The following is a 23,105-nucleotide window of genomic DNA, read 5'->3' as shown; positions in this document are numbered from 1 at the left end:
GTAGTCTGTGTGTGTGTGTGTAGGTGTGCGTGCGTGTGTGTAGGTGTGCGTGCGTGCGTGTGTGTGCGTGCGTGTGTGTAGGTGTGCGTGCGTGTGTGTAGGTGTGCGTTCGTGCGTGTGTGTGCGTGCGTGTGTGTGCGCGTGTGTGTGAACTATAATGTCCATCGGTGCTGATAGAATAATCGTCTGGTCTCTTCTCTTCTCCAGCTGATCTCTTCCATCAGCTCTCCCTGGCCTTAGAGCTGCTGACTGATGCTGCAGCCAGGGTAAGACACACAAACACACACACACACACACACATGCCATCTCTTATCGTCGTCAAATTGACACCACTCCGCCGTTTCCTTCAGGCTGCCTACGACAAGAGCTGCGCCGCCAAGAGACAAGCAGAGGAGAGAACCAGCAAACTCGACGGCAAGAGAAAGAAGATCAAACTAGGTGAGCGTCTCAGGCTGGTCCAATAACACAGGCTGGTCCAATAACACAGGCTGGTCCAATAACACAGGCTGGTCCAATAACACAGGCTGGTCCAATAACACAGGCTGGCCCAATAACGCAGGCTGGCCCAATAATGCAGGCTGGCCCAATAACACAGGCTGGTCCAATAACACAGCCCAATAACACAGCCCAATACCACAGGCTGGCCCAATAACACAGGCTGGTCCAATAACACAGCCAAATAACACAGCCCAATAACACAGGCTGGCCCAATAACACAGGCTGGTCCAATAACACAGACTGGCCCAATAACACAGGCTGGTCCAATAACACAGGCTGGTCCAATAACGCAGCCCAATAACGCAGGCTGGTCCAATAACGCAGCCCAATAACGCAGGCTGGTCCAATAACGCAGCCCAATAACACAGGCTGTGTGTCCTCCAGACCTGGAGCAGAGAGAACGACAGGCCGATGCCCAGAGAGAGGAGGAGGGGAACTTCACTAGAACGCTAGAAAAAGAGGTAAGACATCTCTCTAAAATGCACACACACACACACACACACACACACACACACACACACACACACACACACACACACACACACACACACACACACACACACACATACCTCCAATCACGATCTGGACAAGGCGCAGTCCACCACCGTCCAAGAAAAGATCAAACCAGCTGTGATGGATTCAGCCCTGATCCCACACGTACACACCGCTTGGCCTTGAATACAAAGGTGGTCATGGCTTTTGAATATATCAGGCTGCAGCACGCACACACACACACACACACACACACACACACACACACACAACCATCCCAGAAAGACCTAATCATCCAGTCCGCTTTGTAGGTAACAGAACCTCCCCCTGCCCCCCCCCCCCCCCCCCCTCCACACACACACACACACACACACACACACACACACACACACACAGCTGAACCCAATGTGTTCTTTTTTTAATTTTTTATAATCACGTTACTTGTCAAACTCCCTCTTTGATAGACTCTGAAATCCACCAGAGACTTGGTCTTAGAACAAAGCCGGAGCTCTTACCCGACAATCGACCCTTCGCTGCCATATCATCATCATCATCATCATCACTAATCCCATTAGGCTACGGCGCATGACCTGGTGCACTCCGCTCATGCGGTCAACGCTAAACGAACCGTCCCTGGGCTGCGTTCGCAGGTGCGCGTCGTGACTTGCACTCGCTGTACTCCATGCGTGCGATCCCGGGCCCCGCCTCGGAGTCACCGAGCGTTATGGCCAGTAGGGGGCGCTGTTCTGTATTGAGACCTCCCCCGGTGTCACTGCGGTTCAGGGGAGGATGGGAGGTGAGGGACACAGGTGTTCCTCTGTTGGATTTACACTGCAAGAGGAATTTGGCTGAGGGATTTGTGTGTGTTCGTGTGTGTGTGTGTGTGTGTGTGTGTGTCTGTGTGTGTGTGTGTGTGTGCGTGTGTGTGTGTGTGTGTCGCCCCACAGATTGCCAGGCTGAGAGAGGAGGGATCCCGGCAGCTGAGGGAGGAGCAGAGGTTGATCAAGGAGCAGATCCAGAGGGAGAGAGAAGGAGGAGAGCAGCATCGCACAGCAGACTACGCACACACAGGTACACACACACACACACACAGGTACACACACACACACACAGGTACACACAGGTACACACACACACACACACACGCACACACACACACAGGTACACACGTACACACACACACACACACAGGTACACACACACACACACACACACACACACACACACACAGGTACACACACACACACACAGACAAACAGACAGGTATCACACACACACACACACACACACACACACACACAGATACACACACACACAGGTACACACACACACACACACACACACACACACACACACACACACACACACAGACAAACAGACAGGTACCACACACACACACACACACACAGGTAACCCCCCACCCCCCACGCACACACACACACAGCTACCGCACGCCACACCCACACACAGGTACTCCCCACCCACCTCGGAAATCGACGCGGCGCAAAATACTCGCTTGTCTACACAAAACGCGCCGCTCAAACAGCCAGTACACCGCCTGCTCAACGCTCGGGTCACTAGACTGTTGCCTCATTTTCTATCCGTCAGACGCTCCGTCCAAGTCTGTCTGCTCAGCCACGCCGGCCTGCCAACAGCTCAGGCCCTTGGTGGGCCTCCAGTTCTAATTCACAACAACGATAACAGCAACGGCATGTTCCATGAATTTATTGTATTATGTTATCCTGGAAAACAACATGTCTGTTTTCCAACTCTTACATGCTCGGTGTAACGATTAAGGGCCTATTTTGGTCCGCTGGCCCATGAGAGACCTGGCTTCACTGCCTCCTCTGCAGCTCCTAATGTCGTATTATCAATTGAAGGGGGGGAGAAACCCATCTATCTCCGAGCCAGGACTAAGCAGGGTTTAAATGGCTATGAAAGATAGTCATTGGGGGTCGGGGTCTTTTTTATTTCAGGGTGAGGGGAGGGAAGGGGGGTTTGCGCGGGGGGGGGGCTTTGTCTTGGCGTGGACCCCCCCCCTTTGGGCCACGCAGGGTCAGAACGTCTTCACCGAGACCCTCGGCTCGCACGCTATCTGGCTTCTCCAGGCCTCTCCTGGAAGAGTGCCCTGTTCCAGGCCCACGGGGGGGGCGGGATGGGGGCGCCCAATGGGCTAGCGGGGGGAGGGGGGGTGGACAACCAAGCACGAATCCTGGGTGACCCATGGGCGTTCGAAAAAAGGATGACTAGTCTCTATCCTGACAAACCGACAACCGGCGCCCGGAGGTGGCGTGACGGAGCCGCGTCCGACCGCACGTTTAGCTCGCCGCTACATCGTTCCCGTCGGAGTGAATAATCTTGTCTTTGTTTTTCTCTCTCCCCCCCGATCCCTCTCAGACTCCGCAGTGGAAAGACCTTCCAAGAGCGGCCTGACCCCGAAATTAAAAGTAAGATGTTTTAATATGGAGTCAGGGGGTTGGGAGGGAGACGTCGGGGTTGAGACTCGGAGAGGAAGGAAGGGAGGGTTGAGATGGGGGGGGGGGTTGATAATGAGGAATCTGAACATTGACTAAAAGTAAGACCCTAACCTCCAAGGTATTTCATACCGTATGTAGGGAGAGTTCAGTTGAAACCAAGACATTTGGAATATATTTAACCCCCCCGACACACACACACACACACACACACACACACACACAGCCCCTCTAAAACGAGCACGTACCGTTCCCCTCCTCCGGTGCAGGCTGTCGTCGGGAGGGCCGTAACCATGCGGAGAGGTCTTATTATATTTCCTCTGGAAACAGCCCAGTCCCCGTGTTTTAAAGGACGCCAGGGATGTTAGCTAATGTGTTTAGATATTTAATCTTGTTAAAATGTCCGATAGCCATCAGGAGCTGTGTTTCCCTGGGAGGACTGTGTATCGCTCGGTTTGTGTGTTCAGTAAGGATAACAAACGCACGGGGCTGGCGGGCGAGTCCACGGTGTAACAGGATCAAATCACGGGAACGAAAGACTTCTCTTTTGCTTCAGTCTGTTGTCCGATACCCCCGAACGTGCAGAAAACGTATCACAAATATCAACATCAAACCCAGTCACATCCTTGATCAAGGTTGGATGTTATAGTTGTGATTCTGATTGAAATACATTCATGACGTGCATCTATTTTGATGGTCAACATAGTTAAACTCTTATTTCCTCTGGCTGTTATTACAGTATGTATTTTATCAGTGTGTTATCTTCCACTGTGAGCCCAAGATGGATTTACCTACAGCAGAAATTGGAATCATTTTAGCAAAAATTACTGGTGGTTGAGAGTTTTAAAATCATGTGGAAATAATTCACCCTCTAACCATATTTTAGTTTTTTATAGCCCCTCAGCAACTATTAATGTAATCATCTACTAATAGTGTAATAACTCCCAATAATGTCATCCACTTCATGTAATCTCTCTCTCTCTCACTCACTCACTCACACACACACAAACACACACACACACACACACACACACAAAGACACACCCCTCAGTCACGATCTGGATAATGCACAGTCCAGGAAAATATCAAACCAGCTGTGATGGATTCAGCCCCGATCCCACATCCCGCTTGGCCTTGAATACAAAAGTTGTCATGGCTTTTGAATATATCAGGCTGCATCACACACACACGCAACCGTCCCAGAAAGACCTATACAGTCTATACAGTCTGCTCTATAGGTACCAGAGCCATCACCAACCCCCCCCCCCCCACACACACACACACACACACAGCTGAGCCCAATGTTCTTTTTTTTAATCACGTTATTTGTCAAACTCTCGCTTTGATTGACTCTGAAATCCACCAGAGACTTGGTCTAAGAACAAAGCCATGTATCAGATATCAGTTACACACATCAGCTACAAATATTCAGTGGATACAAATACATACAGAAAATCAAAATATACCAGAGAACACCGTCAGAGGTGGAGTCCACGCCTCGAGCGGTCAGAGCGGTTTGGGTGACCCGAGGCGGACGCCACACGAGGTCGGGGGCTTTAATGTTGTCTCGTATCTCAACCGCTCTCAGTACATTTCACTAATATTATTCTGAATTTGATCATTCATCACCCTGACCCGACCCAGTACGAGAGGTTCTGTGACAACAAGATCCCCGGTGAAATCCAACCTCTTGTTTTCCGTGCGAGACTTTTTGTTTTGAGTTCCGAAGCCTTTCCCGTTTCCTGTTGTCGAGGACCTCCGATCCCTATAAAGTGGTTGAGTGGAAGCAGATGTAGTTCTCCTGCGACGTGCCCACCACACCTGGCTGGAAGATTAAGCTACTGTACATTACAAGGGTTAACATTAGGCAGAGGAGAGCAAATATAGTAGGAGAAAGCTTGAATTATTGGTTAGATAATAATTTAAACATGCTTTCTAATTATCGGCTAAATAATTATGTTAAAAAGAGAGGGGTAATTCTAAAGAAAGGCTGTTCTTCGCCAGAAAATAAAGTGCAGAAATTTGATGAGGCTGTTTTTAATGGCGCGTAGATGAGAGGCCCATGCACCATTAGCTAACACGGATCATCATGGCTGAATGACTATTATATTATACTATTATAATCGTATCATCTTCAGCGCAAACTTTTTTTTTCCCAGAGCAACTCTCACAGCTCGGTATGACAAGAGTATCTCTCGCGGCACGCTCTTTCCACCAATCTCTGTTTCCTATTACTTGGCCGTTTAAGTGCCTGGTGCGTTACGCTGTGTGCCGTGTGTTGCGGTTAGCAGGTGAGTCAGCTCGCTGTCTCCTCTCCAGGGCTGGCCCTGCGCTGATTCTATCCCTCCCTCTATCACACACTCGCTCTCTCGCCCTCTCTACTGCCTGGCTCTACGGCACGTCGAGCTGAATGGAAATTAGCTGCGGGTCTCCCAGGTGGTTGTGGTTCTGCTCCAAGAGCTTAACAGCCCCCCCCCCCGTCCCCCCACCCGGAGCGCTGGGCCCTGGCCCGGCCCGTCAGCGCGCCTCATACCACGTTAATCTGCGCGTGTCATCAGAGCGAGACGGGGTCAGCGTGTTGGTTCACTACACAGGCTACTAGACCAGACTGAGGCCGGTCTAGCATGAATGAAACATCTCCGGGTCATTATGCGAGACAGGAACAGGGTGAGAGGATTCAGCTTTTGTGAATGCGTTTCTGTTAATCGATGGGCCCCGATCACCGTCGGGTTCTTTGAAAGGGACCGTTTTTCTTTGAACCGACTGTTTTAATGTGCTTTATTGTTTGTTTGTTTGTTTGTTTTCCTTTTTCAGTTGAAGTGGAAGAGTAAAAAGGAGGATGAGTCGAACGGGGGCTACTCTCAAGATGTCCTCTTTAGTCTCCTTAACAAGGTGGGTGCCCCGAAGGTCGAGAAGTCAACCGAATCCGCCAAAAAAACAGTCTAGACGGAACCCAGCGTGTCTGTGTCCTCCTCGTCGTCAGCGGCAGAATCTTCTCATCTTCTGAGGAGTAAATGCGTCGAGGAACTAGAGCCGCAGCCGTCGTGCGCAACAAACCTACCGTAGCAGCGTCGTAAGTCGTGAGCCGGCCTGTGAGGTCTCGTGCCCGGAGTCCAGCTCACGTTTGAGATCTGCATGATGACATCAGCCCGGTAGATGGGTTTATCCCCCCCCCCCCCCTTTAGTGAGGCCCTATTAAGTTTTGTTGCAGCGAAATCGCTGAGGGCCATGTAGCCTGTGCCCTCTTTAAATCCGGTGCACGCCATTGTTAGTGCCCCCTGTTACCAGGCGGGTTTAGCGGTGCCAGAGGAATTGTTAGGAAATGTGCTGTTCTCATGCGAGCCCGGTACCACCTTGTGCTGTGAGCAGCTACGGGGTATTGTTTTGGGTGAGGGGGGAGGGTGGGTGAGAGTGAGGATGGGGCTGGTCCAAGCGTCAGGAGCCCCGAAAAAAATGGGTCGGTCTCTAAAATCTCTTCTCCGCACGCACTCAATCAACTTAGAGTCAGGCGTGGGGAGGGCCGGGTCAAAGTGTTGTGGGAAATTGAGTTTTGTTGTTTTTTCCTCAGCAAAGGGAGTGAAATGTGAAAAAAAAAATAAAAAAAATAACTCTAAGATGGCGAGCTCAGTTGAGTGGCAGGTATTGGGCCGAGATTGGGAGCTGCCGCCCTTGTGTGGGAAAGATATGCATTTGTGTGCGTGCATCCGTGTGTGTGTTGGTGCGCGTGTGTGTTTGTGTGCATACGTTCGAGAGTCTCCGTGTGTGTTTTGGACTCGCGCACCGTTACTTCTGCTCTGCCGGGAGAAGGAGACGTATTAAATTCGTGAAATAGGGGTCTAGAGAGACCTCCTTTTGTCACTGTTGGCGCGCTCTCCGCTGTCCTCGGCATCCCTTAGCATTCCTGGCGCGTCCAACAACTCTGGTTCCCAGAGACACGAACTTCCCAGCAGTGGGATTCTCAGAGGCCTCCCCAGCTCCCTGTCCCCCCCCTGTCCTCCCCCCCCAGCTTATTGACAGAGGGGCCCTGTATTCCAGGTGACATACTGCACTCTGTCAGCCATAGGCCCTCTGCTGCAAGCCTTTACCCCCTCATGAGCCCAAAAGCCCCCACTTTTATAATTATCACCGCAGCTGAGGAGGATCAGTTTTTTAACTGAAACCACCCAGGCCAAGTCCCGTCTCCAGACCCCTCGGCCTGCGCCTCTCTGGGGCCGGGGGCCGGGGGCCACGGGCCGGGAGTAACCCAGGCCTGGGTGATCCTCCTGGCCGCCTCCCTGCTACTCAGTCCCACTGGCAGTGACCTGGAGGAGGGCCATTGCTAATTTGAGCCCCGTAGAATAACATGTTTTACCGATGGCTCAGAGCGAGTGAAGAAGTCCAGGGTTCGGCCGGCGTATGGGGAATGACAGCTTTGCCTCTCTTGAGAAATATTACAGAGGTCGCCATTCCTAAAGATAGTTTTGCTTGTGTGAATTTGTACATGACTTACTCAAATCTCCCACTCCCCCACTAGCGCTCCAATGAACTTGAGACACTTGGACGTGATTCGGCTATTACAAAACTCTCTTATCCGCCATAAGAAATCCAGTCTCACATTCATCATTTCCCTTTAGAGACTGCATTTTGAACTCTTCCCCCGAGTCTAAAGTTGTGCTGAATTGACATCTTCGTCTTCTGTGTGAGAGAGACTATTTAAATTAATTAAAATCTTCTCTTTTTTTCCCAGTACGGCGATGTTTTGAATGTCCTCATATCAACTAAGAAGAAAGGAAGAGCAGTGGTAGAATTTGCAACGGTCAAAGCAGCTGTAAGTACCCCCGTCCTCTTCCTCTAAACCTCCTACGCTGTCCGATGCGGGTCGCTTTGGGACTTAGTCACAAGATGGCCCCCGCGTTCACATTGATTTCCACCGAACATGACACAGCTTACTGTCTCATCATCTTCCCAGTTCCAAGAGCATCTAGTTTGCTTCAGACACACACCATCACTCACATTCCCGTAATCTTTTAGATTCTCTCGCCAACAGTGTGTGTGTGCGTGTGTGTCTGAGTCGTCCTATTGTTCTCATTGTCCCCCGGCTGTCTTGTTGTGGGCCTAGCCGCGCCGTGTGGTTTCCCAATGTCTGGGGCCCCGCAGGGGGGGGGGCTGCCCCCACCCCCCCCACCCCCATCTGCACGTCTCAGGGTCCCCACACGCCAGGGGAGAGAGACAAGAGTTCACCCCCGCCGTGTGTGGCGCTCAGGCACGGCAACAGACCCAATCGCACACACGCAAACACATCTGGAGCGCGACGGAAGACATGACAAACGACATAAACGTCCTAAGGAGAAAAGAAGGGAGGGGGAAAAAACAACGAAATGATGCTCTGGGACTCGGGCGTGGGTGGGGGGGGGGGGGGGGGGGTGGGCGGGAGGTGGGGGGTGCCAAGAAAACAGAGTCATCACTCAGGCGTAGATCACACGGGCAAATTATTGTGTTTCTGCAGGAACTGGCGCAGAAGAACGAGAGCGGGCTGACTGGGAACCCGCTGAGGATCTCGTGGCTCGAAGGAGAGCCCGAAGCGACCCCGCGACCTCCCCTCGGCCACGGCCACGGCCTGTACACACCTGCGCAGGTAGGTCAGCCAGCGAAAGTCAAAACGCCGCCCCCCCCCACCCCCCCGAGCTCTCGACAATCCCGAACACGCGTGCTCAGACCCATAATTCCTCCCCTCTCATGTGAGCTATAATGTCAGGCCTATGTTACTAAATCCCCCCCCGACGAGCGCGGCGTCCAATCCAAATATCGTTTCCTTAAACACCATCCCGCAAGGAGAGGTATGTAAACTTTGGCGGTTTTTTTATTTTCGTATCAGCGCTCAAATATTACCCCCACCACTTGCACTCTTCCCGGTCTGGCGCAGGACAATGTGTTTGGTTAAATGAGGTTTGTTTGCCTTGGAGCGGTGCTGTGTCGGCCCCCGCCCCCGCCCCCCCCCCCCCCCCTGACCCGGGAGACCTGCGGAATGCGGCGCTCGCTCGCTCGCAACCTCGCGGCAACCCGAGAGGACTGGCGTGCCGGCGATGGTCGATGGTGATGGGGGGGGCGTGACATACCGGTATAGGCCCACCCCTCCTCTCTGCCCACAGTGATGGCCGGTCGGTTTGCGCCGCACGCTTGGCCCTCTCTCTCCGCTACACACGCTATTAAGGCACGCACACACACACACACACACGTGCACACACACGCACTGTGGAGGCCCTTTCCTGTCTGCGTATTTGGGGTAGCATCCCATTCAGAATACAGGTGGTTTATTTGGGGCTGATTCCCCTGTTCCCCGTCTCCAGGACACGTCCGTGTATAACGAGGACGCTTAAAGAAGAGTGGCGGTCGAGTCGTGACACTCACACCCCGAGTATAAAGGATGTGCTAACGACCCCGCGGAGCGGGACATCTCTCTTGGCGTAGTTGTTAGCACATCCGACTTGCAAGCGCAAGGTTGCAGGTTTGCGTCCCGTCCCGGACAATCCCTTAACACGGGTCAAAGGAACGAGTGACGCGGAACTAAATAAAGTCCGACACACATGCAGTTAGTGTGATCGCGGATCGCCAGAACCAATCCCCCCCCACCCCCCCTGAGAAACTGAGTTTCACCTCTCTCTCTCTCAGACCCCGCCCCCCCCAAAAAAAGCACGGTGACTCAGTCCCCTGACGACCCCCGACTTGCACACAGGGTCTCCAGCCCAGCTCACTGCCGCTTGTCACACTAATATTTTTTAATGCTATTACGGTTTGGCCTTACAGATACAGTATATCCCTGACGCAGATTGCTTCATCGCCTTGCCGGGATTTCGGGGCAGAGTATGAAAACATGATTATGGCGGGGTGTAATTTTCGCATTAGCCCACAGTGAGAGAGCACCTTGCTAAAGAGGCCCACGTGACATAATTTGGGGTCCGGTGGATATTAGTAATACTGTCCCACATCTGGTCCAGGGTCGCGTGGGCGGGGAGAGAAAAAGAGATGGACGGTCTGTCTGACTGACCAGAACACTGCTCTCTCTCTCTCTCTCTCTCTCTCTCTCTCTCTCTCTCTCTCTCCGTCTCTCTCTCTCGCTCGCTCTCTCGCTTGCTCTCTCTCCCTCTCTCTCTCTCTCTCTCTCTCTCTCTCTCCCTCCCTCTCTCTCTCTCTCTCTCCCTCTCCCTCTCTCTCCCTCCCTCTCTCTCTCTCTCCCTCTCTCTCCCTCCCTCTCTCTCTCTCTCTCCCTCTCTCCCTCTCTCCCTCTCTCTCTCTCTCTCTCTCTCTCTCTCTCTCTCCCTCTCTCTCTCTCTCTCTCTCTCTCCGGCGCGTTCCTTTCCCTCTCTTCAAGCCCAGGTGCCTCCGTCTCTGTCTCCCTCACACCAGCTGCGTTCAGAGGAGCAGCAGCCGTAGGACCGGCCTCTGACCTCATCAGTCATCCACCTCCCCACTCTCCCCACTCTCCCCACTCTCCCCTCCTCCCCAGCTCTCCAGCGGTCAGCTGTGGCCTGTGGCCAGGCCCCGCTACAGGAAGCTCCAGGGACAGCCGTGACTTCAGCCCCCTTGCTCTGGGCCCTGCCCCCACCCCCCCAGCTCCACTCTGTTTAATTAGGGCTCTGGTTCCACTGGTCTCGGACCTGCTGCAGCTGCCCCCCCCTCCCCAATCCCCCGTCCACTTCTAGGGACACCCCAGGGACCCCAAATGTGGCACTGTACAGCCGCGGTGCGGGACTGTGTGTATACGGAGAGAATCGGCTTACATACGAATGGTTCTCTGGACTCTGGCTTTTGCTGTACGCAATCTGGCTTCGCTGCGTCGTGCCTGCAGACTCCGGTCCGTTCACTGGGTCTGACCCCGCGTGGTTATTTATGTTTTGGATGTCGAAACCGGAGGCCCGGTCCGGGGTTCGTCTACGGCGCGTAGAATTGCTCCCCACGCTCCGGCCTAAAATGCGAATCCCGCGTATTTGGATAGGATTTAGTTTCGCCTCGAGTGTGCTGTGTTTTGTATCACAGCCCCCGTGCCATAATAAATTCTCATAATGAGAGCCTGTGAATCCAGTGTGTATATAGTAATGAGTTGTAGTAAATCCCGTTTTCTTTGAACAGCCGGGGATCGATGTACGGTATTATGTGACTCTTCCAGCAAAACAATAGCATTAAGAAAAGAACCGAAAGGATCAATCTTCCGATAGTATGATGGTTTGTGACAATAGATACATTATGTGGCTCCATCTCTTGGTAGATTACCGAGGTCTCATTGATGTAGTTCCCCCGAGATCTCTCCACATCTGCTCTCTGACTGGAGGGAGTCACAGGCACTCTCAATATGCGCAATAACTCAAACCAAACCTCCCAGAATTCTCGGATTCTGGAATTCACATTTAACCGCCTGCGTCATCCTTCTTAAAACCTGTAACGCAGTCACGTCTCTGGAGCTGGAGGTGAGACACAACCATAAATCACTGTCTGTTCCATTATAAGTTTTATAGTTTAAGGCGTGTTGTATTTTTAGCGCGGCTCTGTCAGTGGATAAGGATCTCTCTGTGTCTCCACCGGCCTGTTTATTTCCTCGGGAGCCTGTCACAACACGAGCCAGAGCGAGCGCATCAGCTACTCTGGGATCGTTTTTCCATTACTGTATGTCGGTTGTCGGTTTCGGCTTCTGCTGAAATGAAGTGCCCTCTCACCTAAAATAGCCCCGTAGTCCAGGGGAACAGGCTAGCTGGCGGATTCGCTAGTGCTGGCCTCGCTCTGTCCGGAGAGAGATAAGAGACGCCGAGGACCTTGGCTTCCAATAAGGAGCCTTTTAGCCAGAGGGAATAATGCCACTGATTGGTTAATTGATTGTTATCTGTTGTGATCAGCATGAATGGACTTAGTTTGGGCAGGGAATGGAGTTGGGGAGATACAGTAGGCTTACTGACCGGATGGGGAGTTCTCTGTCGGAGAGAGGAAAAAGGAACAAGAGGTCAAGGGTCTCTGAAAAGTCCTCATAATTTCAGACTTTTTTTTTTGACGTGGATTGAATATGAATTTGTGTTCCTATTATGCGTTTTGGCCTCCTCGTTTGACATGAGAACTTGGAGTCTTGTTGTGGTTATTGGAGCGACGAACTTTTGAGATCCTTGTTGGTTTTCAAGATGCCCCCAATGCATCGCGGATATCATGCGAAGTCAGGCCACTGTGAGTTGTCTTGGCCCCCAGACTAGTGAATTAAATATGAGAGAAGTGCGTGAATCCGCAGACCAGTAATGTATCCTGACACTACGGAGCGTTGTATAAACAATATCGCTTTCACAAACGGACCCCTCGTGCAGCGAACCCCTGCAAAACCACGCAGAATATTTTCAGTAGCATTAGGTTGAGCTGCCAGAGGCAATTACAACAGGAACAAGAATGTCTCAGTTGTCAAAACAATATCTCAGAAACATTTTCCCGGCGAATCAGAAACAAGCCTTTTTTTTAAAAAAAATTTAAAGCCACCTTCTTTTTTTTTGCGAGATGGCAGGGGTTCTCGGTATTCTGTATGATAGCAAGTTTGGAATTTGGGGAAGAAAGTGGTACCAGATGTGATGGTGGGGGTACCTCACGCTTTAAGATGCTTGGCCGGTTTCGCGCTCCGCCAAGATAATTTGTCTTCCAATTACAGCTGCTTTCTTCTTACATCAGCCGTGCGAGCCCGGGCGCTTGTTGAGAGTAACTTTACGTGACTCCTCGTGTGGAGGAGGCCGAGAGCAGACGATGGGGTGTCGTACGGGCCAAGGACAGTCTGGGGGGGGGCGGGGGTGGGGGGTGGGGGGTGGGGGGGTGGGTACGTGCCGTGCGTGCGAACAGACATGTCCCTGATTGGGAAGGAGACAGCCGTTCCCAGACTCCTCGTCTACCAGGCCGTGGGGGAGGCCATATTTGGGAGGGAGGGGGGTTTGTTCACTGCCATGCTGGGTGGCCTCTGTACTAGTCTTTGGTGGAAGATGACAGAGGAGAGGGGGTTAGGAGACCTTGAGACTGGGGTGTGAAATGAATAGGACACCACAGGCTGATTCTGATTACACCAGTAACCCAAGAAGGCACGCAGTCTAAACGGCTCTAAGAGGAAAAGGATGTCCGCACACTGGATTATAGCTCCCAATACTTTCTTCGACGAGTATGAGCAATGTTTTTCGACCACACAGGGTCAGAATGACTGCCTGGAGAAGACCCTGTGTGGACAAAACATTGCTCATCAAATAAAGTATCGGGAGCTATAATCCAGTGTGGATGTCCTTTTGCTCTTACAGTAGATTTGTATTTTTGTAGATTCTTATTTTTTGATCCTGCACCTGGCCTAAAGACAGGTTGGACACACTGCTACTTAACAGTCTAAATGGTTGTCTTGTCTTCTAAATCTGGAAGAGTAACGGATGACGAAGCCAAGCCACACCCAAAGTTATTCAAGACTACTGTACCTCATTGTTAAAGCAGGTGGACTTTGCATTAGTCCAGCTCCTCATTCAAGCTCCGCTTCATTGTAATATTGAGTATGTGTCCTTCTCACGGTCAGCGCCCTGCTTGATAGAAGGCTGAATAGCTTGAAATATCTAATTATACGTGTTTCACATGTGCCCACCTGTCACCATACAGTTTGGGTTTGTCTGTAATAATTCTGGAGCTGTTTGACAGACAGCTAGTTTCCCCCGACGCCGTTCGCCTGGTGGAAAACCACACAAATCCCAGTCCATCAGCGTGGGGTTTATACAAGACTTTTTTAAAAATGTTGATGTGTGCAATTCTAGCCTGAAACCGCCAATCTTGGAATTTGACACACAAAATTAAGCTTTCTCGGTTAAAAAAAACCCAACAACAAAGAAAAAAGAATACAGTACACACTTCTCTGAGAGAGCATTTTTCACAATGTGTTATTGTCTCCAAGTATACAGTAAGCTGAAGCCATTCTAGCCAGAAGACAGAGGTGCATGGAACAGATACAGAGTGCAGATGCATCCACAAACGTTACCTGATTGGTCAGAAACTGAAGCCATTCCAGCCAATTAGGAGACAGGAGAACAGATACAGAGTGCAGATGCACCCACAAACGTTACTGGATTGGTCAGAAACTGCAGCCATTCCAGCCAATTAGGAGACAGGAGAACAGATACACAGTGCAGATGCACCCACAAACGTTACTGGATTGGTCAGAAACTGAAGCCATTCCAGCCAATTAGGAGACAGGAGAACAGATACAGAGTGCAGATGCACCCACAAACGTTACCTGATTGGTCAGAATCTGCGCTAATGCTGGTCCTATTCATCTGCAAGTAACAGAGTGACACCGGTGACTAGAGAAGATAGCAGCGACGCCCCAGAGCCGCCCAGGAATGCGTCTGGCTCTGGCGAGCGAGCTTCGCCTCGGCGCTTCCCTGACAGCCCCCCAACCGGGGGGCGCAGACTGTGACCCTCCCCCGGCAGGTGGGCGGGTGAGCGAGCGAGCGGGTCGGGGGTCCGGGGTGGAGAGGTGCGCCCGCTCACCCGGTCGGGCCCCTGTTTATTCAGCAGGGAGTGTTTAAACCCTCATCAGGACCTCCGGCCCAGTAATGGACGTCTCTGCTCCCCGACCTCCTCGCCCCCCCCCGCCCCCCTTACCCCCCCACCCCCAGCACATGTGGAAGTATCGCATTACCCCCTCGCCGCCTTCCCCACTCTCGCGCCACTCACCCGAACGAGGGACTCCGATTTACAGCTAAGAAAACAGCTCCGGTCGGCTGGCGGGCGGGCGTTCTTCTGGGGGCCTGGACGGGCCTCGGGTTGCACCGATGACTGACTGGCTTTATTGGAAGCAGAGCTAAGTGTTTGTTTTGGTTCTGTTGTTGCGAAAGAGACGGGGGGTACCTCCTCCTTGCACCTTCGAGCAGGGCTTCTGGCGTGCGTGCGGAGGGGAGACCGCCCTCCCCGCGCAACAAGAGTGGCAAGGACGCCAAAACACGGCGCGAGGACCTTGAGGACTTTTTTTTGTTCTTTTTTCTTAAACATAACACTCTTAAATGTAATAATCATCGTGAGAGGTCTACTGGAGAAGTAGGCTTGAAACGGGGGAGGAAAAAACGGACAGGGAGACTGAAAATGCCATCGTACTTTCTCTATAGCTTGAGTTAAATAGAAGTTAATAATTAACTAGACGCCATAACATCTTATCTAATTCTGTGACAGGTAATGCAAGATGAACACTAACTTTGTCCCATAGAGCCTGCATTATGTGGTTTAACCCCTCAAAAGGAAGAATGTCAAAGATCACATTTTCACATCAGAACCGACTGAACAACACTACAAACATTTTAAAAAGAGGCTTGATCTACAGTACTGACTAAAATAGTTCAAAAACAAACAAAATGATCTTCACATAGTTATAGTTTTTGACCCCAAATCACCCGTTACCCCTCTTGTGACTATGACAGGATGGAATGGAGCCACTGCCCTCTGATCAAAGGATCTTGATTAGTTTTAAGCAGATTCTTGTCAGTCTCTCTGTTAAAGATGATGATGATGATGATGATGGAAATGATCAAAATGGCCAATGCTTATTGGCGTTTCCTAAACGTGTCCCACTTAAGTCACAAAAAGGGGGTTGGGTGTGACCCCCCTCTCCCCAGCTTAACTTAATCTCGTCAGTGACGTCACTTCCTTAAGCCTGGCGGGGCGGCCATCTTCTCTAGTGGTGGTGTTTGTCCATCACCCGCAGCACGTCGTCCAGGATGGACGGCCCCAGGTCCAGGCTGAAGGAGAAGCCGCCGTCCTCGTCCTCGTCATCCTCCTGCCGGAGCGCGTCCTCGGGGCAGGTGGCCGTCGAGTCCCCGTCCCTCCCCGAGCTCAGACTGCCCCTCCCGGGGCTGTAGTTGGCCCCCGGCCTGGGCCTGAGGCCGGCCCCCAGGGGACACATCTCCTCGTCCGCCTCCGCCTCGCCCTCCTCGCTGTCCAGCAGAGGCATGGAGCTGCACTTCTTCTTCCTCTGGCCCCCCGCCGCCGCCCACCCGGGGGGGCTCTCCGGGGCCGGGGGCTCGTCCAGGTTGAGGCGGGGGGGCTTGGGGGGCGCCGCGCACGCCAGGAACAAGTTCTGCTCGCTCTGGGAGCTCTGCAGCAGCAGGCCGTGGCCCCCCCTGAGGAAGGACAGGTCGCCGAAGCTGTCGCCGTGGGCGTCGCCCCCGATGTGGGACACGTGGCGGAAGTCGGCCAGCGGCAGGCTGATCATGTTGACCGACATCACTTCCCTCCGCTTCTGGCTCCTCCGGGGCCAGTGACCGGACGTGGGCTTACGGTACAGAGACGTCCTCAGCGGCATCTTCGCGAGGTCCGGACGGGGGGGCGAGATGTCCTCAAACGGCCGTCGGATGTCCTCAAAAGTTCCTCGTGCGTTTCTGGGCGCGGAGTCGTGAACGAAGCGAAGCTCAAGAACAGTTCAACATCCTATAGGAAACACTGCGTCGGAGGGAAGAGAATAAAAGTATTAAAATAATTTCCCGCAGTGGTTTGGCTTGTGTCACAGCGGGTGATTTCTCATCATTAACACACCATAAATCTCTCGTCAGACCGATGTCCAGGTTGACGTACTTTATGCTAGAGCAGCATCGTATGATTGAGGGTTGTTTGTTCACTGCTCTCCAACGCCAGATGTAACCCTTGATTTTGTCGAGGCTGATGTGAGAAGGCAGCCATTGTTTGGAGAATGCACCTGCTCGCGCGGTCTTGGACTAATACCGCTCGTCATCATCGGCCGCCGGGAGACGGTCCAACGCGTTCTTTGAAGTGTTTGGATTTCAAAATGTTTACTTTTCAAATCGTGTCATTTCCCAGGTGTGGTCTGTTACAGTACGTCCACCGCCAATGGCAAACGATTGAGCCTACTCTTGGATTTCCAGTAAACGTACTGTACACAAAATATGTACGTTCTTGGGATAGAGGCCGTAGTAATATTAGAAACTTCTGTTTCACAATCAAGCAGTGCTTTAGGAGCGAGGCGGAGTTTGAGAGCATGTGAGTCGACAGAACAACGGATGCTTTTGATGTGCTGCCTTTGTTTTTCCTTTTCCGTAGAGCTACTCATCTATACTGTAATGGACAGAAACCACTCAAACCAGATGAGCTCAATTCCAGGAAGTGACATGGCAATACTGGATCTAGTTGTGAGATATCTGGGACTCAACGTGAAGATATCAAACTGAGGGCAGGTCTTGTAGGTCTTATACAGAAAGTAGGCGTAATATGTTCATGTAGTTCAGCTGTAAGTACACTATGTTGGTCATCTTTTAGCTGAATAATTGTTTATAAACTCAACACATTTAATCTTGAGCACTCAATACTAATTAAGATTTAAGTTTATAGACTTTTGCAGAACATTTGACACATTCAAAAAAAAGAGTAGCCAAGAAAGTTAGTTCATATCCAATGCAGTTTGCACTCTTTAGACGAGAATACAAGATAAATCCAAACGTACTAGTTCATGTACTAGTTGAGTACGGTTCCAGTAATTTAGCCTTTCGTGAGTTGAGTTTTATTGAGTAACGCGGCGCAGTTCATCATCTTTGGCGTGTCAAACGGACAACGTCTATGCTTTCTGTGATTTTTACGGTCCTCTGAACAGCTTTGCCCATATTAGATCTGCCTTCGTGACTTGAAACACTCACTCTGTAAATCTGTAAGGCACTACAGCAAACATGTTTTGTTGGCCCATAAAGGTTTTATCGGCACTTTAGTAGCAGCAGGGGATTTGAGAGTGTGGACACAACAGCATTCCTTTCCAAACATGTCAGTTTGAACCGGGGAGGAGTGTTACATTTTCAGCGGTTGGGATCATGTTGAGGAAACGCAGCATGTCCAAGTCTAATTTAAAGAAGCTCACTAGACACCCCTTTGCTGGGGTAATCCTTAAATAATCCTCCTCAGTACAACAGAGAAGGCCCAACGTTTGGCTACCTGTCCAAAGCAAATTCATCTTAACAAATCTATCAACGATTTACACTGTTTTCGTTAATAATGAGTACTGTACTGTACATCACGGCGAAAACTAGATTGGATTGTATAATGATAAACGGTTTCGGGCTTACCTGTTTTTCTGTGCATACCCTGTGTCTCTGTGCGTCCCACACCTGGAGGTCTGCGCGTCAGGAAGCCAGGCGGGGGCTGATACCTGCACACCCTACCATGCGTGCCCCTGACATGATGGGGCTTGTTCAACCGCCTAGGGAAAACACAGTAGCACTCAAGCAGACAGAGACAGAGAATCGCAGCCCTGCCGAGGCCGAGCTCTCAACAAACTCTCCAGCCTCAGTCAAATCCTTCAGTCCTTCCACTTGGCAGTTGGTTATCCCCGCGCCTCGCGGAAGACCTTGTGTCCCAGTCCTGCCCTCTGTGTGTCTCCACAAGGTTTCTTTCAACCGTGGCGCAGTGAAACCTACTCCCCCCCCCTGCTGGGTCAAAGTCCACCCAGGTGTGTCGGTTGAGAAAGCCTCTGACGGAGTAGCCAGGTGAGGCCAGCGACAGGCAGGTAGAGATGTATCCCCCCTCCCCCCCCCTCTCTCTCTCTCTCTCCTCCCTCCTCTCTCTTTCCCTCTAAGGCCGGAGTGTGTGTTTACCCTCAGATGATGTCATACCCCTGGCTGTGTGTGTGGTGGAGGAGCCGTTGAATCACGGGCGTGAAGTAGGTCCTTCTGGTGCGACCCGGGGGAGAGGGTGGAGGGGGGGGGGGGGTCGCCCCAGCCTCTAACTCACCGCCTGTTGTACTGAACAGTGTGGAACGAGGAATCGGCACAGTGGTGTGTGCGCATGTGTGCGTTTTTACGTGCCTACCTGCCTTTGTGTGTGTGTTGTGTGTATTCTGTGACCGTGTGACTTGTGTGTTCCGGCCCGCCTGCTTGTTTTCAGAGCCGGGGGGGCGGGGCGGGGGGCTAACCGGGGAATGGGCGGGGTTAACTGATCACTAATCTCCGCGTCATTGTCTCTGCTGTGCTGGTTTCCTGTGCCCTGCTTGTCTAAAGCCCTCCAGACCAACGCAGGCCATTCTGGCTGACTGGAGACCAATGGAAGCGAAAGTGATATCGGATGAAGCCGCCGCCTCGCACGCAGACATGTATGTGCAGGCTGGCTAAGGGCGGGGGGGGGGTTGGGGGAGGGGGGGGGGTTTACGCAAGACTGGTAACTTATTGCCATTCCAAATCTCACGCCCCCAGCATGCCGTCACTGCCAGTGCTGTAGGAATGTCACAGTGGAAAACGGATTAGTGGTTTGGATTAGGCCATCTTCATTTATGACTGAAGGGCATTGTTTGTGTTGCTCCTTCTGATGTAAACACCACAAGGACTTATAGACTTTGGATAAAAGCGTCTGCTAAATGACTAATGTAATGTAATGTAAAATGTAAACTTTACGTTGGGGTGGTACTGTAGGTAGCCCAGTGGTTAGTTAGGTACAGTAGGTAGCCCAGCGGTTAGGTTGGTACAGTAGGTAGCCCAGTGGTTAGTAAGGTACAGTAGGTAGCCCAGTGGTTAGTTAGGTACAGTAGGTAACCCAGTGGTTAGTTAGGTACAGTAGGTAACCCAGTGGTTAGTTAGGTACAGTAGGTAGCCCAGCGGTTAGTTAGGTACAGTAGGTAGTCCAGTGGTTAGTTAGGTACAGTAGGTAGCCCAGTGGTTAGTTAGGTACAGTAGGTAACCCAGCGGTTAGTTAGGTACAGTAGGTAGCCCAGTGGTTAGTTAGGTACAGTAGGTAACCCAGTGGTTAGTTAGGTACAGTAGGTAGCCCAGTGGTTAGTTGGGTACAGTAGGTAGTCCAGTGGTTAGTTGGGTACAGTAGGTAACCCAGTGGCTAGTTAGGTACAGTAGGTAACCCAGCGGTTAGTTAGGTACAGTAGGTGGTCCAGCGGTTAGTTAGGTACAGTAGGTGGTCCAGCGGTTAGTTGGGTACAGTAGGTAGTCCAGTGGTTAGTTGGGTACAGTAGGTAACCCAGTGGTTAGTTGGGTACAGTAGGTAGTCCAGTGGTTAGTTGGGTACAGTAGGTAACCCAGTGGCTAGTTAGGTACAGTAGGTAACCCAGTGGTTAGTTAGGTACAGTAGGTAACCCAGTGGTTAGTTGGGTACAGTAGGTAACCCAGTGGTTAGTTAGGTACAGTAGGTAACCCAGTGGTTAGTTAGGTACAGTAGGTAACCCAGTGGTTCATTAGGTACAGTAGTTAGGTACAGTAGGTAACCCAGTGGTTAGTTATGTACAGTAGTTAGGTACAGTAGGTAGCCCAGTGGTTAGTTAGGTACAGTAGGTAGTCCAATGGTTAGTTAGGTACAGTAGGTAGCCCAGTGGTTAGTTATGTACAGTAGGTAGTCCAGTGGTTAGTTAGGTACAGTAGGTAGCCCAGTGGTTAATTAGGGAAAGTGGACACAACCAGGATCTGTATCACGGATTAGCCCATCTCTGGCCAGTGACCGAAAGCTGGTTAGATACCAGACCAGGTGACTTGAGGAGAGATTTCCCCATCAATCATTGCCTACTGTTGTGCCCTTGAGCAAGGCACCTAACCCCAACACTAGTTCATAATTGAAAGTCGCTTCAGAAAATGACTAAAAATGTAATGTAAATGTGTTATAGCTTGATACATGTCCTAGCCAGGGTACTTGACTTAGAGAGGATATTGCAAAGTCTCCTAGGTTAAACGTCTAGGGTGTTAGGGAGTGGACACCACCATCCATGGTGAGACGGCGCTCTTCCTTGAATTCTTTCAAGTAGCTCCAATGAAAAAAATAGCAGTCTTCTGTCCTTCCATCCTCTCCTGCACCAGAAGATGTCTGCTTCAACACAAACCATTACTCACTCACGAAAGAGAGGTCGGAAACGGAACATTTATCCCAGACGGCCAACTGAGTATTTTCAACAATTCTAAGCCACTTTTTTCCCTCTTGTCTCTCCATCCATCCCGTTCTCACTTTGTTTTCTCAGGAAGACACGATGGTTTCTTGCGTTTGGAATAGCAGCTGTTATCTGCAGTACTGTGGTTATGCACTCACGAACACACACACACACACGCACACACACACGCACACGGCCGCACGCACGCATGTGTGTGCAGTATGTGGTGGGCTTGTTCCCTGTTTGCGTTGTCAGGCAATACACACTCTGAAGTGATATGGTTGGCCCTGACTGGACTAGCATGCTAGCTATCTGACCACACTCCTCCTCCTCCTCCTCCTCCTCCTCCTCCTCCCCCTCCCGTCTGTCCTCTCTGGCTGGGCCCGCTCTGTGGTCTGGGATATGCTCAGTCTGAAACCAGTCGTTACAGGGGAAAAAGTGATTCCAGATACCACTTTGACTGGCTGGAAAAGTCCAAATTGAGGCTTTTGTGGATATTCTTTAGGCCCTTTGTTGTGTTCTTGTCTTAATAAGGCCTACAGACAAAGCACTGTCTATTTGTTTTTTACCAGACGTCGTATCCTCCTCACATTCAGAATCCTGCCGTTTGAGTTGTTTTTCCATTTTCAACTTGCGGTAAAGCTTTAAAATAACCCTTGTTAATAAACCATTTATAAAGCATCTGTTCATGGTCTGTTCAGTAAGCCGTTTATAAAGTAGTTATGTATTTAATAAACATGTTTCAAATGATTTTCTAATGGCTTATAAGATCATTTGTAAGGTATGTGATCATGGTCTGCTCCCAATTTATGGGTCATTATGAATACTGTAGTAGTAATACCTCAGTTGATGCTTAATACAGGTCTTTAGAAACGATTTATTAATCATTAGTGTTTTGCAAGGATTGATCTAAACCAGACCTAAGTGAGCCATTACTCAAGGACATACTATAGACACCATTACTAATCTTTTTTTTTTTGTGTGTGTGGGGGTGGGGGGGGGGGGGTGGGCAGGGCTAGATCTGAAGTGGGTGCGACTGATTTGAATTGTCTGCGTTGTGTAGTGTTATTGTCAAGGGGAACCCCCGTCTCCCGTAAGATAGACCTGAATAGCTAGCTAATCGGTGACACAGGCCGTCACACATTTGAATGATTGAATCGGCGCCCATTCAAAGATAGTCGGACGAAAGGCTGATAAAGACGCAATCGGTGCATCGCTGATTAGATACCACGCCGTTATCAAATCCACAGTAAGTCGTCACTGACTCTCCCCAGCGATGAGTCACTGCTGATGACACCCGTGGCTGGGCTCCAACTGAAACTCACCTCATGCCGCCTGGATTTGCAGACGGTTTCTTGCGTAACACGACAAACCGCTGCGATAGCGCAACCTCCAAGTCCAGGTGTACGGTACCCGATGAGTCTGAACAGACGAAGGATCAAGGCGTTGGCCACAGTAGGACGTCGGACACAATAGATCATTTCAATCACGTCTTTTCTTTCCTTGTCAGTGGAGCAAAGGCACAATAGGGTTTATACTGTCGTTTTTCCCGCCATTTTCTTCTTCTCACTCCAGAGTTGGCAGGACAGTTTGTGCATGTGTGTGAGTACAGTTTGTACCCTATAGCTGCATCTTACTGGATGTGGGAGGTCAGTGGAGTCTGAGAATTTCTCCCTCTCTAGGATCATTAGCAGGCCTATTATTCCATTAAGGTTGGGATATTTGTGTTTCTTTGAAAGCCAGGGTTCGAAGGTAAACAGCCGAGTGAGGGTTGTATTCCA

At 51.0% G+C, this 23,105-nt stretch overlaps 2 protein-coding genes across 2 annotated transcripts in view; one reads left to right on the top strand and one right to left on the bottom strand.

The window, feature by feature from the left end:
- The window catches only part of dnajc17 (DnaJ (Hsp40) homolog, subfamily C, member 17), a gene marked incomplete at its 3' end in the record, with an annotated part of 42,019 nt that overhangs the window by 11,349 nt on the left and 7,565 nt on the right, over positions 1–23,105 (top strand). Inside the window, exons 3-10 of the mRNA XM_084438366.1 lie at positions 208–266; positions 351–438; positions 883–959; positions 1,938–2,061; positions 3,388–3,437; positions 6,279–6,356; positions 8,191–8,271; positions 8,950–9,078. Coding sequence (XP_084294492.1) covers positions 208–266; positions 351–438; positions 883–959; positions 1,938–2,061; positions 3,388–3,437; positions 6,279–6,356; positions 8,191–8,271; positions 8,950–9,078 — 686 coding nt within the window. The remainder of the gene's footprint in view (positions 1–207; positions 267–350; positions 439–882; positions 960–1,937; positions 2,062–3,387; positions 3,438–6,278; positions 6,357–8,190; positions 8,272–8,949; positions 9,079–23,105) is intronic.
- On the bottom strand, positions 16,147–16,773 carry LOC311308823 (cdc42 effector protein 3; the record flags this gene model as incomplete). Its single annotated transcript, XM_084437885.1, has 1 exon — positions 16,147–16,773. One exon carries the CDS (start codon positions 16,771–16,773, stop codon positions 16,147–16,149), a length of 627 nt encoding a protein of 208 aa, XP_084294011.1.

This window comes from Borostomias antarcticus, assembly GCF_949987555.1.
Source record: "Borostomias antarcticus genome assembly, chromosome: 5".
Lineage (NCBI taxonomy): Eukaryota > Metazoa > Chordata > Actinopteri > Stomiiformes > Stomiidae > Borostomias > Borostomias antarcticus.
This window is presented reverse-complemented; position numbering and strand designations above follow the sequence as displayed.